The sequence below is a fragment of the Echeneis naucrates genome, chromosome 6, assembly GCF_900963305.1.
Source record: "Echeneis naucrates chromosome 6, fEcheNa1.1, whole genome shotgun sequence".
Taxonomy (NCBI): Eukaryota; Metazoa; Chordata; class Actinopteri; order Carangiformes; family Echeneidae; genus Echeneis; species Echeneis naucrates.
Window position 1 is genome coordinate 23,612,501 of NC_042516.1, and position 16,398 is coordinate 23,628,898.

At 44.6% G+C, this 16,398-nt stretch overlaps 2 protein-coding genes across 3 annotated transcripts; both read left to right on the forward strand.

The window, feature by feature from the left end:
- Positions 1-383: 383 nt before the first annotated feature.
- tlr18 (toll-like receptor 18) lies at positions 384-11,350 on the forward strand. Of its 2 annotated transcripts, none has more exons than XM_029503567.1 (4): positions 384-405; positions 7,105-8,094; positions 8,320-9,502; positions 10,031-11,350. In XM_029503567.1, the coding sequence occupies exons 2-4, from the start codon at positions 7,115-7,117 to the stop codon at positions 10,463-10,465; spliced, it is 2,598 nt and encodes an 865-aa protein (XP_029359427.1). In that variant the 5' UTR covers positions 384-405; positions 7,105-7,114; the 3' UTR covers positions 10,466-11,350. The 2 variants fall into 2 exon arrangements, with proteins under 2 accessions (XP_029359427.1, XP_029359426.1); XM_029503566.1 differs by lacking the exon at positions 384-405 and adding an exon at positions 3,069-3,202.
- A 1,540-nt stretch (positions 11,351-12,890) lies between these two features.
- s100a1 (S100 calcium binding protein A1) lies at positions 12,891-15,518 on the forward strand. Its single transcript, XM_029503570.1, has 3 exons — positions 12,891-12,957; positions 14,857-15,003; positions 15,229-15,518. The coding sequence occupies exons 2-3, from the start codon at positions 14,866-14,868 to the stop codon at positions 15,382-15,384; spliced, it is 294 nt and encodes a 97-aa protein (XP_029359430.1). The 5' UTR covers positions 12,891-12,957; positions 14,857-14,865; the 3' UTR covers positions 15,385-15,518.
- Positions 15,519-16,398: the final 880 nt, after the last annotated feature.

A 16,398-nucleotide genomic window follows, 5' to 3' on the forward strand; every position in this document is an offset into this window, starting at 1 on the left:
TAAAATAAAAACCTGGACCTGGTTTATCTTCACAGACCACACGGAGGTCTTCACCACATTTCCATGCAGGGTCAGGCAGAGTCACCAATTAACCGCTCATGTACACTTTGTGTGCTAAAAATTTCATTCCATTCACCCTTTCTGTGTTTTTGCCTCAGAGCTGTTCTGAAGTTGCAGCAACAAAGTCTGGTTTTAGAGTACACGTGGAGCTTCTGATTAAATAAATAATAAATCTCTCCACCTCCCCTCGACACTTTTCACATTCCTGAGCGAGAGAGAGAGTGAGATAGAGAGAGAAGGAATGCATGAGCTGACAGGTTTCTCATCTCATCCAGTGTTGAGTCACTTCTGCCTGAGAAAAGTCAAATTGAAGAAGAGGAAGCGAAGCCGAACGACCGTCTCTGGGTGAGCTCCAACATTTCTTTTTTTTAAGCTCCGGATTATCTCCGACTTTGGGTGCAATCTTGTTGTGCCTCTTAAAAACTGATGGATTTCACAGATTAACTCAGTTGTGTTTAGCTGAAGCAAACTATCAGACTTTGATTTTGTCCGTGAAGATAAAGAACAGGGATTCCTGGAATTCCAGGAACCATGCGTTAATATCCGCAGGCTGAGGAAATGTTTTAAATCTGAAATCATCAACAGGAACAACATCAGCTTCCCCTCCATCATGTTCTACCTGTTCCAGCATTCAGCCCCTTTTTATTGTCCCCCTGAGAGTCAACGGTCAAAACAACAGGCTGCCGTCAAAACAAAAATCTGAGCTGTCAGGCGGACTCACTACGTTTGAGGGAGACTTTTAAGCTTTTTGAACCAACTTCGTTCTTTCTGAGAAATGTGTGATTTCACCCTCATTTTCTCATTTTCTCATTTCTTAAAATAGATAATAGAGAGCTGATTTGTGTCAAGTGGGCGTAGTCTCATATCCATCAGAGGGGAACATCACAGGCTGATTGTGATGAAGCCTATGGGAAAATGTCCCTCCTCCTCCTCAGTAAACATTTTCTTTCCTGATGAGTCTGAAATACAACATGATGTTCAGCTTCTTTTTTTTTTTTTAATGGCCTGGGGGTGTGTGATTGACTTAAAGAGCAGACTAGAGCCCCCCTCTCATCCAAATGTGGCTTCAAAAACACAAAATGGCCTAAAAGATGGAGGCTTCAAACTGGCAGCTCACAAACAAAAAGGCGACGAGATAAAACTTTTCCAACAAACTTCCCTCTGAATAGACTCGTCTCTGCCCCCCCCAGGGAGGAATCTGACTCCCTGATTAGCTGAGGAGTCGAAGCTAAACCTCTGTGTATCCAAAGGCTGACGCAGTGCCGCTGGAGGACGCCACCTTGTTGCGTAACTGTTTGACACGTTAGAGTGGGAGGCAGATTTCAGAGTTATTGGACGCCGACAGAACTACGAGGCTGTTTCTCAGCAGGCCGCACAAATCAGTGCATTTCTGCTGATAATAATAAAAATAAATAAGTCCTCTCAGACACTTATCTGCTCAGGCAATCAGCCGACTTCTCTGTCAGCACCTGTGAATCAGCTTGTTCCTGTGCAGCTGCTGGTGGTTTTCTTTCCGTCACAGATGAGGCTTCCTCTGCTGCCACCTTAGATCTTATTCAGACAGTTTTATTTCACAGCACGTTCAGCCCTTTGCTGCTTCTACCTGTTGGCATTTAAAAGGCCGTGCTGAACCAGCAGGAAGCAGCTTGGACACAGAAACCTTCTCTTAATGCACACAGAATGTCAGAAATGCAGACCACGTCTTGTTAATAAATGAGCCGTCCGGTTAATGGTTATTGAATAATCAGTGAACAGTGTGAGTGAAGAAATTCTTCATTTTGAACGCTTCGAGTTCTCCTCTTTTACAAACATTGCTGTCACGAACGGAGAGTTCTGGAGAGGGAAGGAGGAAATGGTTATTTTCATCACCAAACCACGACAGTGTGTGTGAAATTGGTTTGGTAATGCATGAATTACGTCACAGAACTAACTGGATTTGGTTTTAATGTAATTCACACTGAGCGTGAAGACAGCCATTGGTCGACCGCCAGCAGGTTATTATGACCTCATCATTAGGTTTTGTTGCTAGGCAACAGGATGATGGGAGCAGAATCGTGATGATGCAGCACGTCAGGAGGAGGCTGATATGGCTCAGGAGACCTGTGTTCGATTCCCCCGTGACGACGGCGTCATGTTGAAAACTTTTTAACTCAAATCACCGTCGTTTCTTTAACCTCCACAAGGCGTGGCCGTTATTATGGTAACCATGGTTACTGAGGGCACAGCCCTTCTTAGCCGCCGTGGGATGTGAGGGATGTGCTCTTTGGAGGATTTACATTTCTCTGCGTTGTTTAATCCTGCTGCCTCGTTATTTTATTCTTTTCGGAAAGATGCCGCCTTTGGAACAGGTTTCCTACACTTGAGCTCGAAAACATGTCTGACAATAGTCCACCTTTGCCAGAGCAAGACAAAGATTCAGTAAACCAACGCTGATGTCCGCGTCACTCAGATAACAAGCAGCCGATCGGTGACATTCTTCTGGCAGTCGGAACAATGAGCGTTCTTTTCCTGATGAGCGTCTCAGCCTGTCCTGATGTTTGCTCACTCATTGTCACACACAGGCCGAGGGTTAGACAGAGCCTGACACTTAATTCATCCCTGAAGCGGTTTTAACAAAAACATCCAGCTGAGCACTTGTCAGGTGGAAACAATAACATCAGGCTCATCATCATTTTAAGGTTTTCACACGTCGATGATCCATAATGAGGATAAAGTGGCGCAACGTCTCACCAAATTAAAGCTCTCTGTCTTTTCATGCTTTCTGTCTGACCACAAAAAAAAAGAACCACAGCAAAGATGACTTTTGCTTTTAGTTCCGTTGCTCTTATTTGGCCTCATAGGAGGCTGCAGATGGGAAAACAGATTTGACTTTGTGCTCAGGAAGCACTTTGATTTGCAACTTCCCTGTTGGAAGACGGTTTCCTGTTGCGTCCTCTTCCTGTCATACTTAGCGGTTTAAATTGACACATTTGTCCTTACAAAACAGAATAGTAGCTCCGTACCGTTACCACGCTCAGCAACTGTTTGGGTTTGTTCAGCAGAACTGTTCATACTGAAACGACCTGCAGATGTTTCTCGGTGAAGGAGCGGACCTGCTCATTGTACATGAGGAATAAACACACGGCTCATCAGAAGGAATGATGTAAGTGACATCAGAACCAGAAATACAGGTTCATTCTCACCAGATGACGCCATTCTTGGGATCATTATAGGTTAATCAGTGACAGAGCCAGTTATTGTTCTTAATTAAACTATGCAGGACAACGTGTACCCGTCATTGATTAGTTCTGGAGGGCGGCGTCAGATATTATAGACCGATCTGGCTGAGATAAGTCGACAGATTAGATGCTAAATGTTTCATCTGAGCGCTTTTTAAGCAGAAATTTCTGTAGTTAAAAATGGATTACAGTCAAAATAAACAACTGCCTTAACTTAACAGGATCCTCCAGGATCTTACAGCATTTATTGTTGTGATGCTTCATTTTGTGGGGGGGTCGGTGTTTCTCAAAAATTGTGCTGCAATTTTTTGCAGTAAAATTCCAAGAAATGACTAAAACTGTGATTTCACAGGTGGTGGAGAAGCTGTCGTCACAGCGTCCACACAGACCTTTGCTGTATGTTTGTTTACATCTGTTACGGCCTCTGTTTGTGGCTCAAAAGGGGAAATAAAGAGCATGCAACAAAACCAAAAATTACCAAAAATTGGTAAGTCAAAGTTTTAATTGAAATGAATTGTTCTTTGTCTTTTAACAAACGAAAAGCGGTCAGACAAAAAGGTGGTTGCTTATGAGGGATGAGCGGGTACGCCACTATCCGTATCCCTTCAACCATCTGCAGTGTCTGTATCTGTATTCGTACACGTAAGGGGCGGAGCTTAAACCAGTAGTATTTTTAATGGGTTGATCAGGAGTTGATGTATTTATTGTAAGCCTCAGTATATTTTTATCTGCAGCTTCATTAGCATCGCTATTTCCGTACCGGACGTTCGTTTCAGCCGAGCATCCGGATCAACCTTAGTGAAGTCACCTTAGCTTACTTCAAAATAACAACCCAGAGCTACAAACAAAAGGACAGCCAAACACTATCAGACACACGAAGAAGAAACACCACTAAGACAAACGCTGGTGTTACTACATCTCTAGCCAAATAATGGTAGTATTTGCCCACACACCCTAAAACAATCAACGTATAGTCCACGAACACGAATACAACAGGAACACGAGCTCCGACGGCTCCTCTCCGCCTGGTCGTTGTGCTATGTGACGTTTTTCTCTTTATCTGTGGAAAATGGGTGAAAGGACCGGAGGGGGTCCCATCAGCAGCGCCAAACTGACAACAGACTGATTTCCTGAACTGAACATCCAGCGAGCTCGTGATGTGTCACTTTGTCTCAGTGTTCAGGTCGCTGCTGCACATTAGCTTGGTTTTTCTAACAGCATTCATCCATTTGGCCCTCAGAACAGTCCATTCATAAGGAACCTGAGGAGACATTTCAGGAGATTCTCACAGAGCCGGGATGTTGGTGAGAGCAGTTCACGTGTATTGACCTTGAATACACGTGGAGGAAAATAGTCTGTTTCAGGTGTGAAACAGAGCAGAACTGCCTCCAGCTTTCCCAGATAAGGCTGCTTGCAGAAACCTCTAAATTCTCTACAGCAGTTCATGACACAGAAACGCCTGCCGGGAAAGTTAATGTCAAACTAGATGAACTGAGAGCGCGCCAGCGTTCGTGGATCGGTCGGCGTTCTTTGACCTGTGAAAGTGAGAAAACTGCCTGAGACAGTTTAGGTTTGTTTTCTTCACTCAGGTCACATCTGAAGGTTTCCCTGAAGCCGCCCTTTGGCATTTAGTGGTCAAAAATTCTTTTTCAAAAGTTCTATCACGTTCATCAATGTTCCATTTAGAGCGACACACAAACACAGAGTGAGGACACAACCCGACACAACCCGACACGAGCTGTGAGGTTTTTAATACAAGCAGCGAGGGTCCAAAGACAAAGTTCACCAGGAAGGGAAGAAGGTTACACACAGGTTCAACACATTAGAGGTCAACAAAACACACACACACACAAAAAGGCGGAAAGGTTCGACTCAAAACAAAAGAACAGGAAACGATAAAGAGATTTCAACTATCTCTGATACGTCACATCTGGACAGACTCATCTTCCTGTCTGAGGTTCGGTGAAGTTAAAATAACTTAAAATGAGGTAAAAGAACCGTGTTCTCCTTCGAACCATTCAAAACAAGATCACCAAGACTTCAGATTTCACAACAAAGACGTGTGAACTTTGACCTCATTAACTGACCTTCATTGGCCTCTTGTCAGATTCTGAGTTCCGTTTAAAAAAGCAGAAATGAAGCCTGAATTGTGACTTTATGTGGCCTTTTATGTTTCCTGTTTCAGGAATAAAGATGTTGTTTCTCACCTTGAGGAGGAAAAAGGGATTCCCTCCCAAACAGGGTTTCTGTTCTTGCCTCGTCTCTGGACGTCCTTTGGAGGTTTTGAATGTTTTCACAGTAATTTTCATTTTCATGGCGCTCTTTGAATTTTAAGATTCTGTTTGTGCTGCTATTCTTAATAGGGACTTTTATTTGGTGCCATTTTTCCTGTAAGTGAAAAGCACTGCATAAATAAAGTTATTATTAGTCTAACCCTGTTTTATGAGAGCTGGCTGTCTCACACGTGGCGCACGTCTGCGACAAAATTGCATCGATTGCCATCTTTTGTTATTGTCAGGTGGTAACACAACAGCCGCACGTCTCACATGTGGAGTTTCAGCGCGTCGATAATATTGATGTTCATTTAATTTAGAGTTCATTTCCAGGAACAGATGTTTGCCGTGACGAGGATGAGCTTCTAGTTTTAACAAACAAAGTTAAATGTCATATGACAAGGAAGGAAGGTGTGTGTCTGTACAGTGTCAGTACATCCTGAGATTATAATCTTTCATTTACTGCCTCATATTTACTCAGAAAAAAGAGAGTGACTCAGTCTGTTAAGTCTTGGCCCGAGAATTTTATCCAATGAGCACTTGTTCCTGGAAGAATGTGTGTGTGTGTGTGTGTGTGTGGGGGGGGGGGGGGTTAAAAACAATATCAACCACATTCCCGTCTCTGCATTTGTGCAGCTTTCTGGCTCTCAGATGAACATTAGCAGGCCGGACTCTAATCTCCTGTAACGACCGGTGATAATCTGGAATAAACACACAAATTTCAGCTTCCATCTTCAGCGCTGACAAACAAACGCACATTCAGGTCACGTTACTTGTGGACCAGATAAAACCAGCGTTGTTTGTTCAGTGGGGTTATAAAGCGTGACTGCTCCTCGGAGAGCCGGGCGGCCTTGGACCAGCAATATAAATAAAGGCTGAAGACGGAGGGGGGTCAAGGAGTCTGTAAGCAGCCTGAAGCGGAGGGTGAGTGTGGTGGAGTGTGATGGTGCTGTACAGAAAAATGAAAATATCTGTTTCACACCGACGAGTCGGACTTCTTTCAGCTGAAGTTCACTCCGTCGGTGGAAATTATGGAAAAAGGATTACAGAAAGATTTCTTTCTTTGTCACATCATGATTTCAAGTTTAATTCTCTCTTTTGTGCTGTTTTTTTTTTTTTGGGGGGGTGGTGTTGGGTTTACATCATGCAGGAATTAGATGCTTCATTATTGACTGAAAAGCTGCAGACTGAAACGACAGCACAGATCAAGATTTTCTTTTGACAGCAGCATGCTGATGGCAGCTCAGAGAGATGAAGAGAGACTGTGTGTGTGTTTGTGTCTGCGTGTACACAGACAGACATATTAACAACGCTTGTTTATTTATTTATTTATTTACAGAACCTGCAAAAGTTCTGGAAATGTCTGTCCACTGCACATGTTGTAAATTGAATTCACCGACACGACTGTATCTCTGTTCGTCGGGGATTTTTGTGCTTGTGGGGACAAAAAGGTTAAAAAGATTGAAATCTGCTGTTGAAACGTCTTTATTGTTGTGATGAGGAAATAAAGAAATCGATCCAGTTAACCTGCTTCCTGTCTTCTTCCTTCACAGGCCTCTCACGATGATTAGGTGGTTGGTGATAAATTTCAGCGCTCTCCTTCTCGGAGCGCTCACGTCCCCGACTCCTTCGGAAACTCCCACCGAGGACGGCCCCTGTCGCATCTACAACTCTGGGCGCTCTGCCGACTGTCTGGGACGCCAGCTGGACGCCGTCCCCTGGAGACACCTCCCGCCCACCCTGGAGGAAGTAGATCTGTCCTCCAACGGACTTCGAGCCGTCCACACTGACGACTTTGCCCGCCTCCCGAAGCTTCGCGTCCTTCTGCTGACATTCAATAACATTTCACACATCGACGATGACGCCTTTAGAAACAACCCCCTTCTGGAGCATCTCAACATCTTCAATAACTCCCTGCAGGAAATTCCTGCCAGAGCTGTGACGCCTCTGCTGAATCTAACCCAGCTCTACATGTCTAACAACCTTTACACTCACGCCACGCTGGCTGATAGCTTCTCAAAGTTGGTCAAACTGAAAGTTCTGTCCATGGGCGGCTCTCTGGTCATGGGTCTGAAGAAACAAGACTTTCAGCCCCTGAAGAACATCAGCTTGCACGGTTTTCAGATCAAATGCTCCTCCAAGCTGAGCTACTACGAGCATGGAAGTTTAGAAGTCATCCGGACGTTAGACATGGGCTTCGACATGGCCGTCGATCAACAGCCGACCTTTCTCCTTAACATGTTACGTGACCTCGCCAACAAGAAGTTCAGAATCATCCAGTTCCGCAACCTGTTCGAGTTCATGTACTACAACGGAGAAGTGGACATTTTTCAGGGTTTGAAAGACGTCACAGCCTATCAGCTCATCTTTCACAGAGGCAAATTCAACGAGAATCTCCTGAGAATGGCTCTCATGAACTTACAGGTCGCCCCCATCAAAAGGTTGAGACTGCAGTACATCGATTTCGCCCGTTCGCCGACATTCATTGACAGCGGAGCCGGTTCCAGCATCACGGACTTGGAACTGGATCAGTTGGATCTGTGGTGAGTATCTTCAAGGTTTTGGGACATAGAATAATTCATGTGGCTGCTATTTGTCGCAATCTCACTGTAAAATGTGACCGATCTGATGGCACTTCGCCCAAATGATCACGACTCCCAAAATCCTTTCTGTCCATAAAACTTGTGACACAGAAGAAGATCATTTGATTATTTGTTTTTCCTTTTCGACATGCAGAGCACTAACGAACTCTTTTTTTTTTTTTGTAGGTACATCAGTAATCCCGACGTGCTGCGCTTTGACTGGCGGTTCACATGGTTCAACAAAATTAATAATTTGTCCATTCAGTACGTGTATTTCAACTCTGTTCCTTGCGATTCTTGGGTTGAGATGAGAGGCGTCAGATTTCTGGATGTCTCCAATAATCGTCTGGAGAACGACTTCATCTTCAACCAGCGCTGCGATTACAAGGGCTCCATGCCGAATCTCCACACCTTCAACGTCAGCCGCAATAAACTGAGCAGTTTAAAAGACATGTCGTCTCTGACGAGGGAGTTCTCCAGCCTGCAGGTGTTGGACCTCAGCAACAACGAACTGGGATCTGCTGAGAGCAGTCGGGACTGCGTTTGGCAGGAGAACATCACCAAACTCATCGCTCACCACAATCAGTTTGTGAGCGACGCCCTCCGCTGTCTGCCCACCACGGTGCGCTACCTGGACCTGTCCGACTGCAACCTGGACCAGCTGGACATGGTGTACTTTGAGCAAGCAGCCGACCTGCAAGAGCTCCTGCTGAGCGGGAATAAAATCAAGTTCATCCCATCTAAGTGGGAAAGTCCGTCACTGCAGTCGCTCGCTCTGGACGGGAATTCGTTTGGCCTCATCAGCAAGGAATCCTTCCAGCATATGCCTCAGCTGTCACGCCTCAGGGCGGGAAACAATCCCTACCACTGCACCTGTGAGCTTCACGCCTTCGTCCAGGACACGATATCACAAGAGCAGGTCAACCTCACCGACTGGCCTTGGAACTACAGGTGCTACCACCCGGAGGCCTTCCTGGACACGGCCATTTCCAAGTACTTCCCAGCTCGGGTGGCCTGTGACATCAGACTCGTTATCATCATCAGTGTGGCGACCACTGCGGCGGTCATCTTGATACTAATGCTGATCTGCTACATTTTTGACCTCCCGTGGTACACCAAAGCCACGTATCAGATCATCAGGGCTAAATACAGAGCCCACAAGGAGAGAGCGGCAGGGGAGCCGGGGACATTTACTTATCACGCCTTCATATCCTACAGCCACTCTGATGCCGACTGGGTGAGGGACCAGCTCCTGCCCTGTTTGGAGAAGAACAAAAATCCCTACCGCCTCTGCATTCACGAGAGGGACTTCATGCCGGGAAGGTGGATCATCGATAACATCATTGAGAATATCGAAAGCAGTCGGAAGGTACCAAAGATTCTATACATATCTGCCAAAGTGCTTAAAATAAAAGTTGATGAAAGGAAAGTCTCATTGTGAAACCTTTCAGTTAGTTTCAACAGACAACAGTTGAGGAACTTGATTGGTTGGCAGATGGAACATCATATTCTGGAGGTTTTAGATGTTTTGAGGATTTGGCAACATCGAGGTTCAGCTTGCAGTCGGGTTGCTGTTTCAGTAGACCTTAGGTAACACTTCCCTCTGGCACTTCCTTCAAAAATAGCTCGCATTGGCCAACTCCTTCCTGGAAATTTGATGACTCAGATGTGTCAGTTTTCATTTGATGCTGAGCTTCGCTCAAAAGTTTTGTCCACCGCTGTTGGAAGTTTTTATGGAGGCAATTAATGTGAAATGAGATTTAATCTTTTCAGTTTGGAACAGTAGAGTTTTTAGTGTTAAAAAAAAAAAAAGGATTTTAACAGAGAACATGAATGTTTCCTGCATCACCCCAAGTGGTCCAGTTCATTTCCTTTGTTTCCTTCTTCACATCCTCAGGTGATATTCGTCCTCTCCCGGCACTTTGTGAACAGCGAGTGGTGCAACTACGAGCTGTACTTCGCTCAGCAGAGAGCCATGGGAAAGACCTTCAGTGACGTCATCCTCGTGGTCAAGGAGCCCATCGACCCCAGCTCGCTGCCCAGCAAGTACTGCAAGCTGAAGAAGATGCTGAGCACCAAGACGTACCTGGAGTGGCCGCAGCAGGTCAACCAGCAGGCGTTCTTCTGGGAGCAGCTCAGGAGCGTTCTGGGAAAACCCACATCAACCCAACGGACTCAAAGCGTCAAGAGCAGGACTTCGTCTGTCTCTGTGATCGGGCTCCCCAACGAGGACGTCGGACCAGAGGCGGCAGAAGACGATGCTGAAGAAGAAGCAGAATTTAAGCTCATAGACAGGATTAACGAGAGAGAGATACCTGTGATGGCACTTTGACGGAAACGTTTTTAAAAAATAAAGACTCCTCGATAAGTGCCTGAACTCGTGCAGCTGGGAGCAAAAGGCAGCATCTCATTAAGATGGCAGAAAATAACATGATCCCTACCTGCCCTCCCTGGGGGGCAACACCGACACCAACACCGACTGCTAGCTGAAAGCTCACGAGCTCAAATTCAATCTCCCGTGTCGCACTCTGGATAACAAGCTGGGCGATGACAGCTGCCACGTTGTGAGCCGGCTGTGCTCGGTTACATCGCCGAGGAATGAGATCAGGAATACTCCGACTCTGACGTTCCAGACTGGAGTCAAAGGCCACTGCCAGGAAGGCAGTTTCCACAGAGATCGGCCCGACTGGTGGTTTTCAGCAGATCGTTGGGCACATCGCAGGACTCGGGGATTTGGAAGTCTTGAAGCGGCTCTCTCTCCGCAGTCCTTCTGGTCAAGTACTCATTTCCTCTCAAGGCTGATTTAGTTTTCACTCTGCCTCATTGTAACGTCTGTCTCTGAACCAGAACTCCTCAGAATATCTGCAGACATTTAACCACAGCGACACAAATGTCCTCCAAAATCACGAGCAGGCAAACAATCATTTAGGAGATCCACGTGTCAAATCATTTAATCGTGCAGCGCAAGAGCAGGTTGTGTAAATAAGCTTTGTGTTTCATCAAAACGTTCAGCCGGCTGTCAAAGATGTGAATTTATGTCCACAGTAGAAGTTAATCATTTAAAGTAGACCAACTGCTTGTTGAAGATTTTGTCAAAGAAAAATAATCACAATAACAATCTGCTGTTGGTGGCTGAAGTTTACTGTGATATTTGTGTTTGAACACTTTCATTGTGCCGCATTTTGTGTTCTTTAATAATAAATTTGATTTGAAGCATCTTGAATTCTTGAAGGAGAAGAGAGTGAACTTTCACCTCCTTTCACTGCCTGGTTCATTTTGGAGTAAAAGATGAAATAAAAATATTCAGATTATTTCATTTTTCTGTAAATATAACAAACAGCCAAAACATTATGACCTGATCTTGAAGTCCTGGTAGCTGGGCGGTGCAGACTTCGTGGACCTGGACCGGTCTGAACCAGGTTTAGCTCGAAGGAATGAAGGACACGTTTCCCAAAGCATCTGGACAATGTCTCCACCACGTGGTCCTCTTCCCACAATGCATCCTGTTGCCCCAGGTGTCATGGTAACCAGATGATCCTGCTGACGCCACCCGTCAGTGGTCATAATGTTGTGGCTGATTGGTGATCCAGTTTGACTTCTTTTTTTTTTTTTACTTGAATATAATAAAATAAAAAATAAAACACATTGGCTTCATGAAAAGTTGCTAAATGGAGCATTGTGGTTAAAGCATCTATTATTGTTGTTAAGATGATAAAGTCATTGAAAACTGGTGCATCCAAAAAAAAACCTGTTGTGTGTTTAAAAACGGTTTTGTTGCCGTTTCAGTCCGATCGTGTTTCATGAAGCCAAAGAAAGTATTTTGTCTTCACTGTGAGGAAGAAGAAGAAGAATGCTCAACATTATTCGGTGCATACACTGAATCCGGGACTTTTTCTTGTGTGTCTGGGGAACCTTTGGCTTCAGGAAGTCATTTTAGTCAAATTAGCAGCTGTCTTTGAGATCAAGTGTGCTTCAGTTTTCTCCTCGGAGTTTAATTGTTAACTAGAATCATGCAAATACCCCGTGAAGCCTTCGGCTCTGCCACCTGCAGATATGGATGGAAATCAGCCTCCCTCTCACCGTTTTGCATTCAGCCAACACAGTTCAATTCGACGGGTGTGCAGCTCATTTATTTCTCTTCTGTCGCTCATTTATAATCATCCGCTTGATTGCAAATAATGTTCAAGAAAAAAGAAGCAGCTAGCAAACATAAGAGAGAGCGAACGGCTAACAGGGAGAAGATTATAAAAAAAAAACTTGAGAAAGCAATATTATATTATATTTATTATTCTCATACAAGTCACATGATTCATTTCACCCACATACTGATACCAACAATGTTTTAGAGTGGAGAGACAATATTTTTATATAGAAAAGCTAAAAACATACCTTCCTTCTTTCATTGTCAATATGGTCTTTAGTAATAATGATAATAACTCATATGATTCATTTTGTTTTCCGTGTTATAGTCTTATATCATCATTTCCACAACTTACAATTTTCTCAGCTGTAGAAAAATCTGATAAAACAAACCAGTAAATGCTCCATAATCTATAAACTGTATGACACCTATTCAGGTCTTACATTTTGAATTTACAGTTTAGTTTTTGAACCCATCAGTTGGTTCACATGTGACTTTATAAGGTGATATAATAATAATGATATGTATGTGTGTATAGCTGCTGCTGTAGCCCCGCCCCTCTCCTCATGAGGGGGCGGGGCCTATCTGATCCTGATTTGTTTGCACACAGGTGAGGCTGAGTCCATATAACTGATGAGAGCTGCAGCCACTTTCAGCTGCCCCTGCTCAGCGACACAGTCCAGGTGAGTCACAGCTCTTTCCTTCTTTGTTTGTTTGTCAGGAGGCCGGCGGGTTAAAGTGGAGCTGAGGCAGGAAGTGACTCAGTTAATTAACAGCAGCGTCGTGTTTGACATTCAAAGGCGTTTAATTAACCTCCTGAAATAACTGATTAAGAGCCGTTATGGAGGATAATTATGGAACGGAGCTGCTCGTTCAGTGAAGTGCTGTAGAGGTTATATGGTATGTTTGGACTCCACACACACACACACACACACACACACACAGGTAGTCTATGGACCTGCCCTGCATCATTGATGATGGTGTCCTGATATGGGGGGGCAGGAAGGCATCAGACGCTGTAAACGAGTCCATGTGAGCCAGTTAAATCGTCAGCTTCAGGCCTTCCGTTACATAATTCAGGTCACAATCTACAAAATCCATGTGCAGGCCGCCCTGCAGGGGGTCTGTCCTTTTGTCCCCTGCCGGTTCATGGAGGTTGGAGGTGAGATGACTCAGCCCCCCCCCCCCCACCAGCTCCCCCCGCTGTAGCAGCTTCTCGGGTGTCTGAACTGGTGCGTGGCAGCTCTAAGGTTTGATATTGAAACAGCTCCGCTGACTTTCCCCCCCAGCTGTTGCTTTTTGGATAAATTCAAGTTTAAACACAGAAAGGTGTTTGGCAGGGCCGTGCAGAAAGAATGAGGGGGGGCCAGGAGGCCTAATGGGGGGGGGGGGGGTTAGTGACACCAGACTACATTTTAACAGCACAATTCAGCTGGACAGAACGCACACAGGAACAAAAGCTCTCACTATGAAAAGGAGGAACATTAGTTGTTGCTTTGGGGGGAAACAGACTTAAATTCCAGCTCAAATTCAGCAACTGGTACAAAAAACCTAAATTTCAAAATGGAAATGTAAAATTAGATTGTTTTTCCGCTCACAGTAGTTTCTGTGTGACGTTTGTTAGCTCTCCAGCTTTCTGTTACATGGCAGTCAGCAGATGATTGTCGTCCCACATGATGACGCAGCGTCTTCGTGGCTCAAACCAATCAGTCAAATTGGTGTTTTTTTTGTTTTGTTTTTTTTTATCTGTTTTGTCTCACTTGTAGCATTCATTAGTAACTAATTGAAGTTATTGTTATCGTGGCTCGCAATACGTAGAAATAATTATGACGGCAGACAATGAAAATGAGTTGGCTGCTGAAAGGGAGCAGGCTGGAGGATCCTCTCTGGAGGAGCTAAACGGCAGACTAAGAGGAAATGACGGAGGATTTTCTGATCAATAATCAGAGTTCAGTCATTAATCATAGATGCTCCAACAATTCAAGCTGGAGCTGTGTGGAAGGTTGTGTTGAAACGTGTTCATTATTTACAACTTGAATTTAAATTGTGGGGGGGAATGAAATACTTGAACGTAATAATTCTGAACATTTAAAAGGTGAAACGTTTTGGTGCAACAGGAAGTCATTTTAGTTTGGTGATAAACGTTCTCGGACACATTTGCATGAGAAACGATGACCGTTCACTGTGAACACTGTGGTGCGTTCAAGGACATCTGCATCGAGCTGTGTAGTCTCACTTCCTGGTGTTGATGTTCTCGTCTTTGTGAGAATTCAGATAAGATTTCTCAAAATGTCAAACCCTTCCTGCTAACCAAGTGAGGCAACAGTGGAAAAGGAGCAGATTCAAGTTTAGATCTGCGCTGATCTTTGATTTGAACAAGTTTTTAAAGAAGTTTGAGACATTTAGAGAAAATACATGAACGTTACGAGCTGATGGAGCTCAGCTTTATTTTTATCCTGCAGTCATTTTCTTTATTCCCATTTCTCCTTCTGCACTTGAACACCCCAGAAAGACAACTGGCAGCTTGATGATGTTTTTTCGGGCCGTTACTGAACGTCGTGATGTTGACTTTTGATTTGTAGGATTGAAAAATGACCAACCTGCAGGACGCCATGACGGGCCTCATCGACGTCTTCCACTCCTACTCGGGAAAAGAAGGTGACAAGTACAAGCTGAACAATCAAGAGCTGAAGACGCTGCTGCAGGAAGAGCTGACGGACTTCCTGACGGTGAGCCTCCGTCAACCGTTCTCCAAATCAAACGTTTGGATGGATGCTGAACATGAACAGGCCTCCTCCGTCGTAGCAGTTTGTTTTAGTCAGTTTGGCTCAGCTGTATAATCCAATGAAAAGGGAAAAAGAGTTTAAAGCTCAAACTTTGGAACTCGGTAAACTGCACATTCTCTGTAATCTGATCCTTTTGCTTGTGAAGCAAACTTCTGGTTTGTGTTTCAGGCCAGCAAAGACCCCATGGTGGTGGAGAAGATCCTGTCTGACCTGGATGAAAACAAGGACGGCGAAGTGGACTTCCAGGAGTTCGTGGTTCTGGTCGCTGCACTGACTGTCGCTTGCAATGATTTCTTCGAGGACTGCACGAAAGGCAAAAAGTGAAGCTCTGTAGATTCAGAAGAAATCACTAATTCATTCATCAACCCGCAAAAAGTCATTTGTTAAATAAGACATCCTCAAATTTTGCAAAAGATGAATTTTGCCATTTAATAAAGATCTCTTCTGCTTTCACGTTACTTTTTACTGAGCTGAATGTTCATTCATTCATCCTCCCTTCGGTCTGATCGGTTCACCTTTTTAGATTTAAACTTGGACTGAGGATCAGCCAACAGACATTCTGAAGACGGGTTGAATAATCTTGCTTTGAAACCTGGAGCTCAAGAAAAGCCTTGAACTGATTGTAAGGCAGGCAGAGAGCTGATGTGAGCCCGTCCAGGTGAAATCCTCAGGATTTCCAGAGCAAAACAAAGATCTTGAAGCACTTTTAGGTTGAAATTAACAATTCATAGTAGGATTTGGTGAAACCACCTTCCTCCTGATGAGCGGAGGCCTTCATTCACGCATGATGCTGTCTCACCTGGCCATTAAAGACGAACAGAGAATAAAGCTTAACTGTCATCTTCGTTTTCTGGGCAGATGGTTTCAAATCAACAACAAAATAAACCAGTTCAACCAGCAGAGAACAGTCAAATAGAACGAATATCTGGGAGCGCTGAGATGTGAAGATGAGGACAAACTCACGTGTCTGATCTCCTTATTCTGTGTGTGGGAAGGTTTACATTCACACATCATCACCTTAACGTCTTGGTGTGACTGAGTGCGTCAGTAATGGGACGGGCCCAGTGTGTGAAACACTCCATACATGCATCGATACTTTATTATAGAAACACAATGAAACAGGATTTAATTCAGTATTAAAGGTCTCGTACCGTCTACTTCTGTTGACGGTAGTTTGTGATGTCACAAAACAAAGGAGTCCCCGCCCTCAACCACGCCCACAAGCCCAATCCTCCATCCGACCACGCAGGATTTGCTTTCTCGAGCTTTTACCTGAAAGCTGCGACCTGCTGGACACTGCGAGACACTGTTGACTTCCTGTTCTGATGCTGTGGGGGC